The sequence below is a fragment of the Pseudophryne corroboree genome, chromosome 10 (assembly GCF_028390025.1).
Source record: "Pseudophryne corroboree isolate aPseCor3 chromosome 10, aPseCor3.hap2, whole genome shotgun sequence".
Lineage (NCBI taxonomy): Eukaryota > Metazoa > Chordata > Amphibia > Anura > Myobatrachidae > Pseudophryne > Pseudophryne corroboree.
The window spans coordinates 337,062,536-337,084,359 of NC_086453.1; the positions used below are offsets into that span (position 1 = coordinate 337,062,536).

Here is a 21,824-nt window from a genome sequence, read left to right on the forward strand (position 1 = left end):
GAAGCACGCGGATCGGCGTGTTTTTCGACAAGTCGGGCATTCCCAACTTGTCAGAAAAAAACTGCCCCTATTGAATAGGTCAGAACCCCTTCCAACCTAAATCAGTCGGAAACTGACGTCTTTCCGACAAGATGGCAGTTTCCGACTCTCATTGAATATACCCCATACTAGGGATCACTTATGTTGTCAGCCAGTTAACCTACCAGTATACTGTAGTTGTGGGAGGAAACCGGAGCAGCCAGAGGCAGCAATGCTAACCACTAAACCACTGCGGCTGATCTGTCCACAGGTCTTCTCATGTGTTTAATATGTTCTTCTTTCCTTTGTAGCCTCAGCCGTCTGTCTGCATATGAGATTCTGATCCTTGTCTTGCAGGTGTGGGGGCCTCACGGGAGGAGCCGCAGTTCGTGACGGCACGTGCAGGAGAGAGTGTCATTCTGGGGTGCAATGTGATACATCCGCTTACTACGCAGCCTCCTCCCTACGTTGTTGAATGGTTTAAGTTTGGCGTACCCATTCCCATCTTCATCAAGTTTGGGTTCTATCCTCCTCACGTGGACCCAGAATATGCAGGTACGGATTGGTTAGGGACCTCAGGCTGTAATGTCATTTCTTTACCTATTGGACGATCATTTAGCCTCTCCCACTCGGTCCTTCCACAAGCAGAACTTCTGCTCTCTTTGTTTTCCTCTTGCAATTGACCCCCATTTATTTTCCTTGTGGAACACATAAGAACAATGAAAGGCATGGGGGAGGGGAGGGGGGTGGAAAAAGGGAGAGGGAGCAGCATATATATATACAGGTCGAGTATCCCATATCCGGAATGCTCGGGACCAGGAGCATTCCGGATATGGGATTTTTCCGGATAATGGATTACCTGGTCCGGAGAGGGGTCCAGAAGTCGTCACAGGTGGTCCGGCTGTCAATGCGGGGCTCTGGGAGGGGCAACGGGGGTCCGCGGTGAGGTCAGCGGGGGTCCGGCGGTCATTGCAGGGGTCAGCGGGGATTGGCATGCACTATGTGGCAAGGGACTAGCTGCAAAGCCACTCCCCCACCGCCAGACATTGGTCACAGTAGTAGTGACGTCATGACGTTGCAGGACGTCATGATGTCACTACAGCTCCGGGATATTCCGGCTTTCGGAATATTTCAGATAACGGAGACCCGACCTATGTATGTATGTACTGTATATGTGTGCGTATATGTATATATATATATATATATACTTGCAATTGTCGGATCGGCACTCTCCTAGCGATGGATATGTTGCTCAGGTGCCATCTGGAGGAATTAATGCAGGTAGCAAACTGTGTAACAAACAGCGGCACTCAGAGACTGACACAGCGTGAATAAAGTGCTGGTGCTTTTAATTCATGGCTGGTAACTCCAACGTTTCGGGGCGCGCAAGCCCCTTTTTCAAGGTGAGCCAAATACAAAAGTACAAATACACTTTTGTATTTGGCTCACCTTGAAAAAGGGGCTTGCGCGCCCCGAAACGTTGGAGTTACCAGCCATGAATTAAAAGCACCAGCACTTTATTCACGCTGTGTCAGTCTCTGAGTGCCGCTGTTTGTTACACAGTTTGCTACCTATATATATATATATATATATATATATATCTTAATTCAAATGTGGCTCCCAACACTCTAAAGCATGTGACCACAACAGATACAGAAACCGCTGCACTCCAGCCAGACACACAGCAGCACTACAAACTGAAAACTGAAGGAGCCAGATATTAGAGGTGAGACACCCACTTGAAAACAGAGGACATAAAAGGGGCTGCTGCAATGGCACGAGTTGGTGGGGGGGCTGTAGTGATACACGAGGGTGGGCTAGTTTGACACAAGGTGGAGCTGGCTGGAATGACACAGGAGGGTGCTGGAAGTAGTGACATGTGGAAGAACTGGCTGGAGTGACATAGGAGGGTGGTAGCAGGAGTGACACATGGGAGAGCTGGCTGGAGTGATATAGGAGGGTGTTAGCAGGAGTGACACATGGGAGAGCTGGCTGGAGTGACATAGGAGGGTGGTAGCAGGAGTGACACATGGAAGAGCTGCTGGAGTGACATAGGAGGGTGGTAGCAGGAGTGACACATGGGAGAGCTGGCTGAGGTGACACAGCAGGGTCCTGGCAGTAGTGACACATGGGAGAGTTGCTGAGGTGACACGGGGGTGCTGGCAGGAGTGACTCACGGAGAGCTGGCTGGAGTGACATAGGAGGGTGTTAGCAGGAGTGAAACATGGGGTAGCTGGCTGGAGTGACACATAGGGGAGCTGAAGTTTATTATGTGAATCTGGCTTTTTCAGTTATTTTATGTGAAAGTTGCTTTTTCAGTGGATCTGGTGTTAAAAATTTATTTTATGTCGTTTTGGCTTTTTCAATGTATTTTATACCAGGGACGTGGTCTAGCAGGCACAAGGCCACATTCCATTTTTGCATGTGTGCCGTCGGCTGTTTCACGTACCTAACAAGGTTTTTTGGCTCTTTGTCACTGACTGGTTGGCCACCCCTGCTGTAGGCTGTCAGCCAAGTCTACATGTAACATTCCACCAATCCGCACACGCAGGAACTGCAGCCGGAGAGTGGAGAATTCTGTGTCTCTATGGAAGGTGTGAAATTCATAAATCAATAAATACCAGTAGTTTGAGCAATATTATATCTTGTGGTCTAAGTAACAGGATGTTCCGTCAAAGAAAACACACATCCCCATTTCCATTTGAAACAACGCAGGCAGTGTGAGATCAACCCTGTTATACTGCTCTCCAAATAGAAGTCATATTTTATAGGATATTACTGTGGGGTAGAGGGGGACCCTGGCTGTAATATAGAAGGGAAAGGAGGGACCCTGGCTGTAATATAGAAGGGAAAGGAGGGACCCTGGCTGTAATATAGAAGCGAAAGGAGGGACCCTGGCTGTAATATAGAAGGAAAGGAGGGACCCTGGCTGTAATATAGAAGGGAAAGGAGGGACCCTGGCTGTAATATAGAATGGAAAGGAGGGACCCTGGCTGTAATATAGAAGGGAAAGGAGGGATCCTGGCTGTAATATAGAAGGGAAAGGGGGGACCCTGGCTGTAATATAGAATGGAAAGGAGGGACCCTGGCTGTAATATAGAAGGGAAAGGAGGGACCCTGGCTGTAATATAGAAGGGAAAGGAGGGACCCTGGCTGTAATATAGAAGGGAAAGGAGGGACCCTGGCTGTAATATAGAAGGGAAAGGAGGGACGCTAGCTGTAATATAGAAGGGAAAGGAGGGACCCTGGCTGTAATATAGAAGGGAAAGGAGGGACCCTGGCTGTAATATAGAAGGGAAAGGAGGGACCCTGGCTGTAATATAGAAGGGAAAGAAGGGACCCTGGCTGTAATATAGAAGGGAAAGGGAGGACCCTGGCTGTAATATAGAAGGGAAAGGAGGGACCCTGGCTGTAATATAGAAGGGAAAGGAGGGATCCTAGCTGTAATATAGAAGGGAAAGGAGGGACCCTGGCTGTAATATAGAAGGGAAAGGAGGGACCCTGGCTGTAATATAGAAAGGAAAGGAGGGACCCTGGATGTAATATAGAAGGGAAAGGAGGGACCCTGGCTGTAATATAGAAAGGAAAGGAGGGACCCTGGATGTAATATAGAAGGGAAAGGAGGGACACTGGCTGTAATATAGAAGGGAAAGGAGGGACCCTGGCTGTAATATAGAAGGGAAAGGAGGGACCCTGGCTGTAATATAGAAGGGAAAGGAGGGACCCTGGCTGTAATATAGAAGGGAAAGGAGGGACCCTGGCTATAATATAGAAGGGAAAGGAGGGACCCTGGCTGTAATATAGAAGGGAAAGGAGGGACCCTGGCTGTAATATAGAAGGGAAAGGAGGGACCCTGGCTGTAATGTAGAAGGGAAAGGAGGGACCCTGGCTGTAATATAGAAGGGAAAGGAGGGACCCTGGCTGTAATATAGAAGGGAAAGGAGGGACCCTGGCTGTAATATAGAAGGGAAAGGAGGGACCCTGGCTGTAAAATAGAAAGGAAAGGAGGGACCCTGGCTGTAATATAGAAGGGAAAGGAGGGACCCTGGCTGTAATATAGAAGGGAAAGGAGGGACCCTGGCTGTAATATAGAAGGGAAAGGAGGGACCCTGGCTGTAATATAAAAGGGAAAGGAGGGACCCTGGCCTTTATACTGTGGAGAGGATTGCTGTTTGTTATACTTTGGGGAGAGGGGGACCATGGTCATTAAATTGTGGGGAACAGCCCTGACAATACAGTTTGGAGGAGGTGCGGGAGGGGGGAATGCCTGTTATATAGAGGGGTGAGGAAGGATCCTTGCCATTATACTGTGGGTAGAGGGGGGACATGGCCGTTACACTGTGGGGTGGGGGAGGCCCTTGCTGTTATACCGTGGGGAGATAGACTGGCTGTTCTGTGTGTAAGGGGGAACCCTAGCTGTTACACTGGGACCCTGGCTGTTATACTGTGGGCAGAGTGGGACTGCCCATTTATACTGTGGGGAGAGGGGACCTTGGTTATTATACTGTAGGGAGACAGGGACTGCCCATTATACTGTGGGGAGAGGGGGACCTTGGTTATTATACTGTAGGGAGACAGGGACTGCCCATTATACTGTGGGGAGAAGGGGGTATTGGACAGTTATACTGTGGGGAGACAGGGACTGCTAGTTATACTGTGGGGAGAGGGGAGCCTTGGCTATTATACTGTGGGGAGACAGGGACTGCCCGTTATACTGTGGGGAGACAGGGACTGCCCGTTATACTGTGGGGAGACAGGGACTGCCCGTTATACTGTGGGGAAACAGGGACTGCCCGTTATACTGTGGGGAGACAGGGACTGCCTGTTGTACTGTGGGAAGAGGGAAGCCTTAGCGAGACAGGGACTGCCCGTTGTACTGTGGGGAGAGGGGAGCCCTGGCTATTATACTGTAGGGAGACGGGGACTGCCCGTTATACTGTGGGGAGAAGGGAGTCTTAGCGAGATAGGGACTGCCGTTATACTGTGGGGAGAAGGGAGTCTTAGCGAGATAGGGACTGCCGTTATACTGTGGGGAGAGGGAAGCCTTAGCGAGACAGGGACTGCCCGTTGTACTGTGTGGAGAGGTGAGCCTTAGCGAGACAGGGACTGCCTGTTATACTGTGGGGAGACTGGGACTGCCCGTTGTATTGTGGGGAGAGGTGAGCCTTAGCGAGACAGGGACTGCCCGTTGTACTGTGGCGAGAGGGGAGCCCTGGCTATTATACTGTAGGGAGACAGGGACTGCCCATTATACTGTGGGGAGAAGGGGGAATTGGACAGTTATACTGTGGGGAGACAGGGACTGCTAATTATACTGTGGGGAGAGGGGAGCCTTGGCTATTATACTGTGGGGAGACAGGGACTGCCTGTTGTACTGTGGGAAGAGGGGAGCCTTAGCGAGACTGGGACTGCCTGTTGTACTGTGGGGAGAGGGAAGCCATAGCGAGACAGGGGCTGCCCGTTATGCTGTGGGGAGAGGGGAGCCTTAGCGAGACAGGGACTGCCCGTTATACTGTGGGGAGACAGGGACTGCCCGTTATACTGTGGGAAGAGGGGAGCCTTAGCGAGACAGGGACTGCCCGTTATACTGTGGGGAGACAGGAACTGCTAGTTATACTGTGGCGAGAGGGGAGCCATGGCTATTATACTGTGGGGAGAGGGGAGCTTTGGCTATTATACTGTGGGGAGACAGGGACTGCCCGTTGTACTGTGGGAAGAGGGGAGCCTTAGCGAGACAGGGACTGGCCGTTATACTGTGGGGAGACAGGGACTGCCCGTTGTATTGTGGGGAGAGGTGAGCCTTAGCGAGCCAGGGACTGCCCGTTATACTGTGGGGAGACGGGGACTGCCCGTTGTACTGTGGGGAGAGGGGAGCCCTGGCTATTATACTGTGGCGAGAGGGGAGCCTTGGCTATTATACTGTGGGGAGAGGGGAGCCTTGGCTATTATACTGTGGGGAGAGGGGAGCCTTGGCTATTATACTGTGGGGAGAGGGGAGCTTTGGCTATTATACTGTGGGGAGACAGGGACTGCCAGTTGTACTGTGGGGAGAGGGGGGACTTGGACCATTATACTGTGGGGAGTGGGGAGCCTTGGCTATTATACTGTGGGGAGACAGGGACTGCCCGTTGTACTGTGGGAAGAGGGGTGCACTGGCCACTAGACTCTATTGTGAGTAGGTAAGCTGCCTCCTGCACTGTGTGGGTCAGGGGGTACACAGGGATAGATGTAGCTCTTCCCGATGCCTGTGTGGCTATAAGCTGTTGTGTAATGACAAGTATAAAAGTAGATCGGTGTATAATGCATCTGTCCATAGTGAGTGCCGCATACTAATGTGGTGGTGTATTTATCATGTTCCCAGGCCGCGCCACCCTCCATGACAAGGCATCGCTGCGCATTGACCAGGCTCGCTCACAAGATCAGGGTTGGTACGAGTGCAAAGTGCTGATGCTGGAGCAGCAATATGACACATTTCACAACGGCAGCTGGGTTCACCTGACAGTGAACGGTAAGTGCTTCACCTGACAGTGAATGGTAAGTGCCCGCACTCTGCGCACCATGACAGAGTATAGCCTTATAAGGAGCCTGGAACCCTCAGAATTATGACTACACACCTGCGGAGCTGAATGTATTGTTTGCGTAGCATGTCTGCGCAAATCTTGAGTCACAACACATTCTATTCGCTCCTGCAGTGAGCAGACAGGCGGTGCGGGGGTCAGAAGGGGCGTAACACATGCAGCACGTACATGCCAGCACATACGTTTATATACGCCTGTTAGGAGATGCATCTTCTTCACCTAGTATACAGCTGTTACTAGCACACAATGATGATGACTTGTAGCAACCCAGGCACATAGGCTACCCACACAGGAGGGAGTGTCATTCTGGAGTGCAATGTGATACATCCACTTACTGCCCGGGCTCCTACCTACATGGCTCCTATCGTGGCCCATTATACTGTAGGGAGAGGGGAACACTAGCCATAATGTTGTGCAGGGACCCTGGCCGGGAGATACTGTGGGGAGAGGGGGACCCTGGCCGTTATACTGTGCAGGGACCCTGACCGCTGTACTGTGTGAGGCAGGGGGAACACAGGGGGAGGTGTAGCTCCTCCCGTTGGCACTATGGGGGTCATTCCGAGTTGATCGCTCGCTAGCAGTTTTTAGCAGCCGTGCAAATGCTAAGCCGCCGCCCTCTGGGAGTGTATCTTAGCTTAGCAGAAGTGCGAACGAAAGGATCGCAAAGCGGCTACAAAAAAATATTGTCCAGTTTTAGAGTAGCTCAATACCTACTCAGCGCTTGCGATCACTTCAGACTGTTCAGTTCCTTGTTTGACATCACAAACACGCCCTGCGTTCGCCCAGCCACGCCTGCGTTTTTCCTGACACGCCTGCGTTTTTCCGAACACTCCCTGAAAACGGTCAGTTGACACCCAGAAACGCCCACTTCCTGTCAATCACTCTGCGGCCACCAGTGCGACTGAAAAGCTTCGCTAGACCTTGTGTAAAAATACATTGGCCGTTGTGACAGTACGTCGCGCGTGCGCATTGCGCTGCATACGCATGCGCAGAAGTGCCATTTTTTTTGCATCATCGCAGCGAACATTTTCAGCTAGCGATCAACTCGGAATGACCCCCAATATGTCTGGGAGTCTGTGCCGATGCACTAAACTGGAGAGAGATATAGGGGGACATTTACTAAGCAGTGATGAGAGCGGAGAAGTGAGCCAGTGGAAAAGTTGCCCCATCAATCAATCAATCGGCAGCTCTGTATAATTTTATAGTATGCAAATTATAGCTGTTACTTCAGTGCTGATTGGTTGCCATGGGCAACTTCTCCACTGGCTCACTACTCCGCTCTTATCACTGCTTAATAAATGTCCCCTTTAGTGTAGTAGGAGCCACTGATGTAACTGTCAGCACCAACACTTCCATGTTGCCAGAGGCCTAACCCTAACTATCCCTCACCATCACCCCCAATACCCGCACGTGTCTCCCAGCGCTGCAGGACGGAGGGACTGGCCTTCTGCTCATTGTCCGTTGACAGATAACCGTATAGAGAAAAGTATTTCAGTTGATGTTTTAACTTTGAATATTAAATTAGCCCTGTGAAATCTCCATGGCAAAAGCTAAGGTCTCAAGACAAGTGCATTAAAAATGAATGCTGCCCTTTTATTTGTTCACGTGAGTGCGACCTTTTAGCTTGCGAGTTACCACGGCGACACATCCAGGGGCTGCAGCCATTAAAGACATTTAGAAATATAAAGGAAAACTCGTCCACGACTGTCGCCGGCACATACTGTATTTAGAATGGAGCTGTGAAAATACAACTCTCCAAAGCCCAGTTCTTATTAGTAATGTGAGTAACCCAGAGCAGCGCCCTGTTATCTGAGTGATGGGTTTATGCGGGTTCAGTATGAAAAGCTGGCAGTCTGGGTTGCAGGCGTTCATTATATCGATGCCGACATCCCGATCGCGGTAATGCCAAGGATGTGCAGGGTACCCTGACTACCTAACCCTCCCACTCCAGTCACACTCCACCCTAACCTCCCCTATTGGTGCCTAACCCTAACCTACCCCCGGTGGTTCCTAAACCTAACCACCCCTTTCCCACAGCCTAAACCTAACCCCCCCCACCACACCAACACACACACACTTTCCTACAGCCTAAACCTACCCCCCCCCCCCCACACCAACACACACTCTTTCCTACAGCCTAAACCGAACCTCCCCCCCACACCAACACACACACTTTCCTACAGCCTAAACCTAACCCCCCCCCCCCACACCAACACACACACACTTTCCTACAGCCTAAACCTAACCCCCCCACACACCAACACACACACTTTCCTACAGCCTAAACCTAACCCCCCGCCCCCACACAAACACACACAGTTTCCTACAGCCTAAACCTAACCTCCCCCCCACACCAACACACACACTTTCCTACAGCCTAAACCTAACCCCCCCTACACCAACACACACACTTTCCTACAGCCTAAACCTAACCCCCCCCCCCCCCCCCCACACCAACACACACACTTTCCTACAGGCTAAACCTAACCTCCCCCCACACCAACACACACACTTTCCTACAGCCTAAACATAACCCCCCCCCACACACACACACCAACACACACACTTTCCTACAGCCTAAACCTAACCCCCCCACACACACACACCAACACACACACTTTCCTACAGCCTAAACCTAACCCCCCCACACACACACACCAACACACACACTTTCCTACAACCTAAACCTAACCCCCCCCCCCCCCACACCAACTCACACACTTTCCTACAGCCTAACCCCCCCCCACACCAACACACACACTTTTCTACAGCCTAAACCTAACCTCCCCCCAACACCAACACACACACTTTCCTACAGCCTAAACCTAACCTCCCCCCCCCCCCCCCCCCACACCAACACACACACTTTCCTACAGCCTAAACCTAACCTCCCCCCCACACCAACATACACACTTTCCTACAGTTTAAACCTAACCTCCCCCCGGTGGTTCCTAAACCTAACCACCCCTTTCCCACAGCCTAAACCTAACCTCCCCCCCACACCAACATACACACTTTCCTACAGCCTAAACCTAACCTCCCCCCGGTGGTTCCTAAACCTAACCACCCCTTTCCCACAGCCTAAACCTAACCTCCCCCCCACACCAACATACACACTTTCCTACAGCCTAAACCTAACCTCCCCCCGGTGGTTCCTAAACCTAACCACCCCTTTCCCACAGCCTAAACCTAACACCCCCCCCCCCCCCCACACACACACACACACACACACACACACACACTTTCCCACAGCCTAAACCTAACCATCCCCCTTAGTGCCTAACCCCAACCCCAACATTCCCCCGGTGGGGCATACCCCCTCCCACCCCCCCCTCTTTGCAGTCTAACCCTAACCAGCCCATACCTTGACCCCCCAGAGTGTGCCTACACCTAACCCCCGCCCCCCACCCCGCATGCTAAACCTAAGCGGCAGTGCATACCTACCTTCGGGATATCGTCGTCAGGATGCCGACATTGGTATTCTTGCGGCTGTTTGGATTCTGGCGTCTGTGTATTACGGCTGCCGGGATACTGAACGCATACCGTTTCTGCTATGGGTGAGATTTATCAAAACTTGGAGAGAGATAAAGGGGGTAATTCAGACCTGATTGCAGCAGCAAATTTGTTAGCTAATGGGCAAAACCATGTGCACTGCAGGTGTGGCAGATGTAACATGTGCAGAAAGAGTTCATTTTGGGTGGGTTATATTGTTTCTGTGCAGAGTAACTACTGGCTGCTCTATTTAGATTTCAGTTTGAACACACCACACCCAAATCTAACTCTCTCTGCACATCTTACATCTGCCCCACCTGCAGTGCACATGGGGCCTAATTCAGACCTGATTGTAGAAGTGCTAAATTTAGCACAGCTACGATAAGGCACACTGACATGAGCTACTCGTCGCAGCGGCTGCGTGTGACGTCACGCAGCCGCCACGGCCCGCCCCCGGCACGGTCCGGTCACGCCTGCGTTGCCCGGACCGCGTTCCCTAAACGGCGGACAAACGCCGCCGTCCCGCCCCCTCCCGCCCACCGACTTCCTCTGCCTGTCAATCAGGCAGAGGCAATTGCAGCCGTCGGCTGTCTGCCATGCGCTGGCGCACTGCAGGGTCGGCGCATCCGCAGTTCAGACCTGATCGCTGCTGTGCGAACACGATCCGGTCTGAATCAGCCCCATGGTTTTGCCCGTTAGCTAACAAATTTGCTGCTGAGATCAGATCTGAATTAGGCCCAAAGCATCAACCAATCGGCTTCTAGCTGTCATTATTCAAACACAGACTGTAAAATGACAGGAGTTGATTGGCTGGCACTTCTTCTCTCTTCAAGCGTTGATAAATATCCCACATATAGTAGCTGGGAGACTTCTACAGTCTTGTTGGAATGTTACATTTCTAGGCAGTGAGAATTGCAATAAACCATTTAAATAACACATTATTCCGGAAACTGCAGCTCGGAGTGGCTTCCAGTAGGAAATGATGGGAGATAAATGGCACTGCAGGAGCCATGTTACATCCTCTAATAACAGCCGACGGCTTATTGGTGAAGAACGGGTAACACTAGGGTCACGTGCAGCCCTCCGACCTTACACCTATGACACCCAGCTTCTGCTTTATTGTTGGATATGTTTGTTATAGCTTGTAGCGCTGCCTGTATGTCGTTATAGATCCCTCCTTACTGTGATTAAATGTATTGATTTAATTCATTAGTGTGATTAAGGGTAACGTGTAGCTGCCATATCACAGCTGTTCGCTGGAGTACAGACTGGGGGCCTAATTCAGACCTGATCGCAGCAGCAAAATCTTTCTCTAATGGACAAAACCATGTGCACTGCAGGTGGGGCAGATGTAACGTGCAGAGAGAGTTAGATTTGGGTGGGTTATTTTGTTTCTGTGCAGGGTAAATACTGGCTGCTTTATTGTTACACTGCAGTTTAGATTTCCGTTTGAACACACCCCACCCAAATCTAACTCCCTCTGCACATGTTACATCTGCCCCACCTGCAGTGCACATGGGCCCTCATTCCGAGTTGTTCGCTCGCAAGCGGATTTTAGCAGATTTGCTCATGCTAAGCCGCCGCCTACTGGGAGTGAATCTTAGCATCTTAAAATTGCGAACGATGTATTCGCAATATTGCGATTACACACCTCGTAGCAGTTTCTGAGTAGCTTCAGACTTACTCGGCATCTGCGATCAGTTCAGTGCTTGTCGTTCCTGGTTTGACGTCACAAACACACCCAGCGTTCGCCCAGACACTCCTCCGTTTCTCCAGCCACTCCTGCGTTTTTTCCGGAAACGGTAGCGTTTTTTCCCACACGCCCATAAAACGGCCTGTTTCCGCCCAGTAACACCCATTTCCTGTCAATCACATTACGATCGCCAGAACGATGAAAATGCCGTGAGTAAAATTACTAAGTGCATAGCAAATTTGCTTGGCGCAGTCGCAGTGCGGACATTGCGCATGCGCATTAAGCGGAAAATCGCTGCGATGCGAAGATTTTTACCGAGCGAACAACTCGGAATGAGGGCCATGGTTTTGCCCATTAGAGAAAAAGTTTGCTGCTGCGATCAGGTCTCAATTAGGCCCTGTCTCCTTTCTGTGTCATATCTAGTATTGCAGCCCCCAGGGGCTTGCATGTGTCTACCGGTCCTTTCTTTCCTAAGATGCCGTCACAATTTGCATGTACAAGAATGTGGTGGTAACTATAGCCCAGTTGGGTGGTCTTCTGTATGCCGAATGTCGGGATCCCGGCGCACAATACCGGCGCCGGAATCCCGACACCCGGCATACCGACAACTATTCTCCCTCGTCCACGACCCCCTGGAGGGAGAATAAAATAGTGTGGCGCGCGTAGCGCGCCACCGTGCCCGCAGCGTGGCGAGCGCAGCGAGCCCGCAAGGGGCTCCTTTGCGCTCGCCACGCTGTCGGTATGCCAGCGGTCGGGCTCCCGGGCGTCGGGAGCCCGAGCGCCGGCATACCATACGACACCCGCTTAGTTATATAGAGTCCTGTGTAACTTTTTCCTCACCAGAAATAGATTTCTTCCTGACCTCTCTTTCCTTATTTCTTGCATTATTAATAAACATTCCGAGTTTATCGCTCGCTAGCCGTTTTTAGCAGCCGTGCAAACGCATAGTCGCCGCCCACGGGGGGAGTGTATTTTCGCTTTGCAGGAGTGCGAACGCCTGTGCAGCTGAGCGCCTGCAAACACATTTTGTGCAAAACAAGACCAGCCCTGTAGTTATTTATTCTGTGCGATGATTGCTGCGACGAGTGACACGGTAATCACGTCAGATACCCGCCCAGCAAACGCCCAGCCACGCCTGCGTTTCTCCAAACACTCCCAGAAAACGGTCACTCCCACTTCCTGTCAGTCTCCTTGCGTTCGGCTGTGCGATTGAAATCGTCGCTAGAACCAGAGCAAAACCACAAAGGACTTCGTACCTGTACGACGTGCGTGCGCATTGCGGTGAATACGCATACGCAGATTAGCCATTTTTTTCACTGATCGCTACGCAGCGAACAACGGCAGCTAGCGATCAACTCGGAATGACCCCCAATGTGGCGATGTTTCACCTCACCTTTCGCATTATTACTTTTGTCCATTTTCTCTGACGTCCTAAGTGGATGCTGGGGACTCCGTAAGGACCATGGGGAATAGCGGCTCCGCAGGAGACAGGGCACAAAAGTAAAAGCTTTAGGATCAGGTGGTGTGCACTGGCTCCTCCCCCTATGACCCTCCTCCAAGCCTCAGTTAGATCTTTGTGCCCGGCCGAGAAGGGTGCAATCTAGGTGGCTCTCCTAAAGAGCTGCTTAGAGTAAAAGTTTTGTTAGGTTTTTTATTTTCAGTGAGTCCTGCTGGCAACAGGCTCACTGCATCGAGGGACTTAGGGGAGAAGAAGTGAACTCACCTGCGTGCAGGATGGATTGGCTTCTTAGGCTACTGGACACTAGCTCCAGAGGGACGATCACAGGTACAGCCTGGATGGGTCACCGGAGCCGCGCCGCCGACCCCCTTGCAGATGCTGAAGAGAGAAGAGGTCCAGAAATCGGCGGCTGAAGACTTCCCAGTCTTCTTAAGGTAGCGCACAGCACTGCAGCTGTGCGCCATTGCTCTCAGCACACTTCACACCAACGGTCACTGAGGGTGCAGGGCGCTTGGGGGGGGCGCCCTGGGCAGCAATGAAAGTACCTATGCTGGCTAAAAATACATCACATATAGCCCCTGGGGCTATATGGATGTATTTAACCCCTGCCAGGTTGTCAGAAAAACGGGAGAAGAAGCCCGCCGAAAAGGGGGCGGGGCCTATTCTCCTCAGCACACAGCGCCATTTTCCCTCACAGAACTGCTGGTGGGAAGGCTCCCAGGCTCTCCCCTGCACTGCACTACAGAAACAGGGTTAAAACAGAGAGGGGGGGCATTTTTGTGGCGATATTATTACATATTAAGATGCTATAAGGGAAAACACTTATATAAGGTTGTCCCTGTAAAATTATAGCGTTTTGGTGTGTGCTGGCAAACTCTCCCTCTGTCTCCCCAAAGGGCTAGTGGGGTCCTGTCCTCTATCAGAGCATTCCCTGTGTGTGTGCTGTGTGTCGGTACGTGTTTGTCGACATGTATGAGGACGATGTTGGTGAGGAGGCGGAGCAATTGCCTGTAATGGTGATGTCACTCTCTAGGGAGTCGACACCGGAATGGATGGCTTATTTAGGGTATAACTTGATAATGTCAACAAGCTGCAAGGTCGGTTGACGACATGAGACGGCCGGCAAACCAATTAGTACCTGTCCAGGCGTCTCAAACACCGTCAGGGGCTTTAAAACGCCCATTACCGCAGTCGGTCGACACAGACACAGACACGGACACTGACTCCAGTGTCGACGGTGAAGAAACAAACGTATTTTCCATTAGGGCCACACATGTTAAGGGCAATGAAGGAGGTGTTACATATTTCTGATACTACAAGTACCACAAAAAAGGGTATTATGTGGGGTGTGAAAAAACTGCCTGTAGTTTTTCCTGAATCAGATAAATTAAATGAAGTGTGTGATGATGCGTGGGTTTCCCCCGATAGAAAATTAAAGGCGCTCACACGCTTATCAAAACAAGTGGCGTTACCGTCTCCAGATACGGCCGCCCTCAAGGAGCCAGCTAATAGGAGGCTGGAAAATATCCTAAAAAGTATATACACACATACTGGTGTTATACTGCGACCAGCGATCGCCTCAGCCTGGATGTGCAGCGCTGGGGTGGCTTGGTCGGATTCCCTGACTGAAAATATTGATACCCTTGACAGGGACAGTATTTTATTGACTATAGAGCATTTGAAGGATGCATTTCTATATATACGAGATGCACAGAGGGATATTTGCACTCTGGCATCAAGAGTAAGTGCGATGTCCATGTCTGCCAGAAGATGTTTATGGACACGACAGTGGTCAGGTGATGCAGATTCCAAACGGCACATGGAAGTATTGCCGTATAAAGGGGAGGAGTTATTTGGGGTCGGTCCATCGGACCTGGTGGCCACGGCAACAGCTGGAAAATCCACCTTTTTACCCCAAGTCACATCTCAGCAGAAAAAGACACCGTCTTTTCAGCCTCAGTCCTTTCGTCCCCATAAGGGCAAGCGGGCAAAAGGCCAGTCATATCTGCCCAGGGGTAGAGGAACGGAAGAAGACTGCAGCAGGCAGTCCCTTCCCAGGAACAGAAGCCCTCCACCGCTTCTGCCAAGTCCTCAGCATGACGCTGGGGCCGTACAAGCGGACTCAGGTGCGGTGGGGGGGGTCGTCTCAAGAGTTTCAGCGCGCAGTGGGCTCACTCGCAAGTTGACCCCTGGATCCTACAAGTAGTATCCCAGAGGTACAGATTGGAAATTCGAGACGTCTCCCCCTCGCAGGTTCCTGAAATCTGCTTTACCAACGTCTCCCTCCGACAGGGAGGCATTATTGGAAACAATTCACAAGCTGTATTCCCAGCAGGTGATAATCAAAGTACCCCTCCTACAACAAGGAAAGGGGTATTATTCCACACTATTTGTGGTACTGAAGCCAGACGGCTCGGTGAGATCTATTCTAAATCTGAAATCTTTGAACACTTACATACAAAGGTTCAAATCAAGATGGAGTCACTCAGAGCAGTGATAGCGAACCAGGAAGAAGGGGACTATATGGTGTCCCTGGACATCAAGGATGCTTACCTCCATGTCCAAAATTGCCCTTCTCACCAAGGCTACCTCAGGTTCGTGGTACAGAACTGTCACTATCAGTTTCAGACGCTGCCGTTTGGATTGTCCACGGCACCCCGGGTCTTTACCAAGGTAATGGCCGAAATGATGATTCTTCTTCAAAGAAAAGGCGTCTTAATTTTCTCTGACGTCCTAGTGGATGCTGGGAACTCCGTAAGGACCATGGGGAATAGCGGCTCCGCCGGAGTCTGGGCACATCTAAAGAAAGCTTTAGGATCACCTGGTGTGCACTGGCTCCTCCCCCTATGACCCTCCTCCAAGCCTCAGTTAGATTTCTGTGCCCGACGAGAAGGGTGCACACTAGGGGCTCTCCTGAGCTCTTTGTGAAAGTTTTAGTTTAGGTTTATTATTTTCAGTGAGACCTGCTGGCAACAGGCTCACTGCATCGTGGGACTAAGGGGAGAAGAAACGGACTCACCTGCGTGCAGAGTGGATCGGGTTTCTTAGGCTACTGGACATTAGCTCCAGAGGGACGATCACAGGTTCAGCCTGGATGGGTCCCGGAGCCGCGCCGCCGGCCCCCTTACAGAGCCAGAAGAGCGAAGAGGTCCGGTGAAATCGGCGGCAGAAGACGATCCTGTCTTCAGATAAGGTAGCGCACAGCACCGCAGCTGTGCGCCATTGCTCTCAGCACACTTCACACTCCGGTCACTGAGGGTGCAGGGCGCTGGGGGGGCAGCGCCCTGAGACGCAATAAATCGATAAAAACCTTATATGGCTAAAATAAATGCATCACATATAACTCCTGGGCTATATGGATGCATTTAACCCCTGCCAAAACATACAGAAAAACGGATGATAAGGACGCCGAGAAAGGGGCGGAGCCTATCTCCTCAGCACACTGGCGCCATTTTCCCTCACAGCTCAGTTGGAGGGAAGCTCCCTGGCTCTCCCCTGCAGTCACTACACTACAGAAAGGGGTTAAAAAAGAGAGGGGGGCACAAATTAGGCGCAGTATAAACAATACAGCTGCTATAAAGGGAAAAACACTTATATAAGGTTATCCCTGTGTATATATATAGCGCTCTGGTGTGTGCTGGCAAACTCTCCCTCTGTCTCCCCAAAGGGCTAGTGGGTCCTGTCCTCTATCAGAGCATTCCCTGTGTGTGTGCTGTGTGTCGGTACGTTTGTGTCGACATGTATGAGGAGAAAAATGATGTGGAGACGGAGTAGAGTGTCTGTAATAGTGTTGTCACCCCCTAGGGGGTCGACACCTGAGTGGATGTACTGTTGAAATTGCGTGACAGTGTCAGCTTTGTATAAAAGACAGTGGTTGACATGAGACAGCCGGCTACTCAGCTTGTGCATGTCCAGACGTCTCATACAGGGGCTCTAAAGCGCCCGTTACCTCAGATACAGACGCCGACACGGATACTGACTCCTGTGTCGACGGTGAAGAGACAACCGTGATTTCCAATAGGGCCACACATTGCATGATTGATGCAATGGAAAATGTTTACACTTTTCTGATAATATGAATACCACCAAAAAAGGGGTATTATGTTTGGTGAGGAAAAACTTCCTGTAGTTTTCCTGAATCTGAAAAATAAAATGAGGTGTGTGATGATGCGTGGGTTTCCCCCCGATGACAATTGATAATTCTAAAAAGTTATTGGCAGTATACCTTTTCCCGCCAGAGGTTAGGGTGCGTTGGGAAACACCCCCTACAGGGGATAAGGCGCTCACACGCTTGTAAGAACAAGGGCTCTACCCTCTCTTGAGATGGCCGCCCTTAAGGATCCTGCTGATAAAAAGCAGGAGGGTATCCTAAAATGTATTTACACACATACTGGTGTTATACTGCGACCAGCAATCGCCTCAGCCTGGATGTGCAGTGCTGGGTTGGCGTGGTCGGATTCCCTGACTGGAAATATTGATATCCTAGATAAGGACAGTATATTATTGCCTATAGAGCAATTAAAAGATGCATTTCTATATATGCATGATGCACAGCGGAATATTTGCCGACTGGCATCAAGTATAAGTGCGTTGTATTCTACCAGTAAAGTGGTCAGGGATTCCAAACGGCATTTGGAAGTATTGCCTTAAAAAAGGGGATGTACCCTAGGTCGCCTCTCAAAATAAGACGCCGTATTATCAGGCGCAGTCCTGGTTGGCAAGCGGACAAAAGGGTTCCTCTTTTCTGCTCGTGACAGAGGGAGAGGAAAATGGCTGCAGAGATCAGCCAGTTCCCAGGAACAGAAACCCTTTTCCGCCTCTGCCAAGCCCTCAGTATGACGCTAGGGCTTTACAAGTTCAGGCACGGTGGGGGCCCGTTCTCAGTGAATTTCAGTGCGCAGTGGGCTCACTCGCAAGTAGACCCCTGGATCCTTCAGGTAATATTTCAGGGGTACAAATTGGAATTCGAGACGTATTCCCCTCGCCGTTTCCAAAAGTCTGTTTTACCGACGTCTCCCGCTGACAGGGAGGCAGTTTTGGAAGCCATTCACAAGCTGTATTCCCAGCAGGTGATAATTAAGGTACCCCTCCTGCAACAGGGAACGGGGTATTATTCCACACTATTGTGGTACCGAAGCCAGACGGCTCGGTGAGACCGATTTTAAAATCTAAAATCTTTGAACACTTACATACAGAGGTTCAAATTCAAAATTGAGTCACTCAGAGCAGTGATTGCAAACCTGGAAGACTACATGATGTCTCGGGACATCAAGGATGCTTACCTTCATGTCAAAATTTACCCTTCTCACCAAGGGTATCTCAGGTTATGGTACAGAACTGTCACTATCAGTTCAGACGCTGCCGTAGGGATTGTCCACGGCACCCCGGGTCTTTACTGAGGTAATGACCGAAATGATGATATTCCTTCGAAGGAAGGGAATTTTAGTTATCCTTTACTTGGACGATTCCCTGATAAGGGTAAGATCCAGGGAACAGTTGGAGACCGGTGTAGCACTATCTCAGGTAGTGTTGCGGCAGCACGATTGGATTCTCAATATTCTAAAATCGCAGCTGGTTCCGACGACTTGTCTTCTGTTCCTAGGGATGATCCTGGACACAGTCCAGAAAGAAGGTGTTTCTCCCGGAGGAGAAAGCCAGGGAGTTATCCGAGCTAGTCAGGAACCTCCTAAAACCGAACCAAGTCTCAGTGCATCAATGCACAAGGGTTCTGGGTAAAAATGGTGGCTTCCTACGAAGCAATCCCATTCGGCAGATTCCACGCAAGACTTTCCAGTGGAACCTACTGGACAAATGGTCCGGGTCGCATCTTCAGATGCATCAGCGGATAACCCTGTCACCAGGGACAAGGGTATCCCTCCTGTGGTGGTTGCAGAGTGCTCATCTTCTAGAGGGCGCAGATTCGGCATTCGGGACTGGGTCCTGGTGACCACGGATGCCAGCCTACGAGGCTGGGGAGCAGTCACACAGGGAAGGAATATCCAGGGCTTATGGTCAAGCCTGGATACATCACTTCACATAAATATCCTGAAGCTAAGGGCCATTTACAATGCTCTAAGCTTAGCAAGACCTCTGCTTCAAGGTCAGCCGGTGTTGATCCAGTTGGACAACGTTACGGCAGTCACCCACGTAAACAGACAGGGTGCCACAAGAAGTAGGAGGGCAATGGCAGAAGCTGCAAGGATTCTTCGCTGGGCGAAAAATCATGTGATAGCACTGTCAGCAGTTTTCATTCCGGGAGTGGACAACTGGGAAGCAGATTTCCTCAGCACGACCTCCACCCGGGAGAGTAGGGACTTCACCCAGAAGTCTTCCACATGATTATAAACCGTTGGGAAAAACTCGACAGGTATTGCGCCAGGTCAAGGGACCCTCAGGCAATAGCTGTAGATGCTCTGGTAACACCGTGGGTGTACCAAATCAGTGTATGGGTTCCCTCCTCTGCCTCTCATACCCAAGGTACTGAGATTGATAAGATGGAGAGGAGTAAGCGCTATATTAGTGGCTCCGGATTGGCCAAGAAGGACTTGGTTACCGGAACTTCAAGAGATGCTCACGGAGGATCCGTGGCCTCTACTTCTAAGAAGGGACCTGCTCCAGCAAGGACCTTGTCTGTTCCAAGACTTACCGCGGCTGCGTTGACGGCATGGCGGTTGAACGCCGGATCCTGAAGGAAAAAGGCATTCCGGATGAAGTCATCCCTATCCTGATAAAAGCCAGGAAGGATGTAACCGCAAAACATTATCACCGCATTTGGCAAAAATATGTTGCGTGGTGCGAGGCCAGTAAGGCTCGACGGAGGAAATTCAACTGGGTCGATTCCTACATTTCCTGCAAACAGGAGTATCTATGGGCCTAAAATTGGGGTCCATTAAGGTTCAAATTTCGGCTCTGTCAATTTTCTTCCAAAAAAGAACTAGCTTCAGTCCCTGAAGTTCAGACATTTGTTAAAGGGGTACTGCATATACAGCTTCCTTTTGTGCCTTCAGTGGCATTTTGGGATCTCCAGGTGGTTTTTGGGTTCCAAAAGTCACATTGGTTTGACCCACTTAAATCTGTGGAGTTAAAATATCTCACAGAAAAAGTGGTCATGCTGTTGGCTCTGGCCTGGGCCAGGCGCGTGTCAGAATTGGTGGCTTTATCCTGTAAAAGCCCTTATCTGATTTTCCATTCGGACAGGGCGGAATTGAGGACTCGTCCTCAGTTTCTCCCTAAGGTGGTTTCAGCGTTCACCTGAACAAAACCTGTTGTGGTGCCTGCGGCTACTAGGGACTTGGAGGACTCCAAGTTGCTAGACGTTGTCAGGACCCGGAAACTATATGTTTCCAGGACGGCTGGAGTCAGGAAATCTGACTCGCTGTTTATCCTGTATGCACCTAACTAGCTGGGTGCTCCTGCTTCTAAGCAGACGATTGCTCGTTGGATTTGTAGTACAATTCAGCTTGCACATTCTGTGGCAGGCCTGCCACAGCCAAAAATCTGTAAATGCCCACTCCACAAGGAAGGTGGGCTCATCTTGGGCAGCTGCCCGAGGGGTCTCGGCTTTACAACTTGGCCGAGCAATTACTTGGTCAGGAGCAAATACGTTTGTAAAATTCTACAAATTTGATACCCTGGCTGAGGAGGACCGGGAGTTCTCTCATTGGGTGCTGCAGAGTCATCTGCACTCTCCCGCCCGTTTGGGAGCTTTGGTATAATCCCCATGGTCCTTACGGAGTTCCCAGCATCCACTAGGACGTCAGAGAAAATAAGAATTTACTTACCGATAATTCTATTTCTCGTAGTCCGTAGTGGATGCTGGGCGCCCATCCCAAGTGCGGATTGTCTGCAATACTGGTACATAATTATGGTTACCAAAAAAATTCGGGTTATTGCTGTAGTGAGCCATCTTTTCTAGAGGCTCCTCTATTATCATGCTGTTAACTGGGTTCAGATCACAAGTTGTACAGTGTGATTGGTGTGGCTGGTATGAGTCTTACCCGGGATTCAAAATCCTTCCTTATTGTGTACGCTCGTCCGGGCACAGTATCCTAACTGAGGCTTGGAGGAGGGTCATAGGGGGAGGAGCCAGTGCACACCAGGTGATCCTAAAGCTTTCTTTAGATGTGCCCAGACTCCGGCGGAGCCGCTATTCCCCATGGTCCTTACGGAGTTCCCAGCATCCACTACGGACTACGAGAAATAGAATTATCGGTAAGTAAATTCTTATTATCCCTTACTTGGACGATCTTCTGATAAGGGCAAGGTCCAGAGAACAGTTGGAGGTCGGAGTAGCACTATCTCAAGTAGTTCTACGACAGCACGGGTGGATTCTAAATATTCCAAAATCGCAGCTGATTCCGACGACACGTCTGCTGTTACTAGGGATGATTCTGGACACAGTCCAGAAAAAGGTGTTTCTCCCGGAGGAGAAAGCCTGGGAGTTATCCGAGCTAGTTAGGAACCTCCTAGAACCAGGCCAAGTGTCAGTGCATCAATGCACAAGAGTCCTGGGAAAAATGGTGGCTTCTTACGAAGCGATTCCATTCGGCAGATTTCACGAAATAATTTTTCAGTGGGATCTGCT

The 21,824-nt window shown here is 50.6% G+C and overlaps 1 protein-coding gene across 3 annotated transcripts in view; it reads left to right on the plus strand.

Moving 5' to 3' along the window:
- IGSF9B (immunoglobulin superfamily member 9B) overlaps nucleotides 1–21,824 on the plus strand; it is a 158,536-nt gene that overhangs the window by 45,908 nt on the left and 90,804 nt on the right. For all 3 annotated transcript variants that reach the window (XM_063943611.1, XM_063943612.1, XM_063943613.1), the window contains exons 2-3: nucleotides 376–573; nucleotides 6,380–6,526. In XM_063943611.1, the coding sequence (XP_063799681.1) occupies nucleotides 376–573; nucleotides 6,380–6,526 (345 nt within the window). The remainder of the gene's footprint in view (nucleotides 1–375; nucleotides 574–6,379; nucleotides 6,527–21,824) is intronic.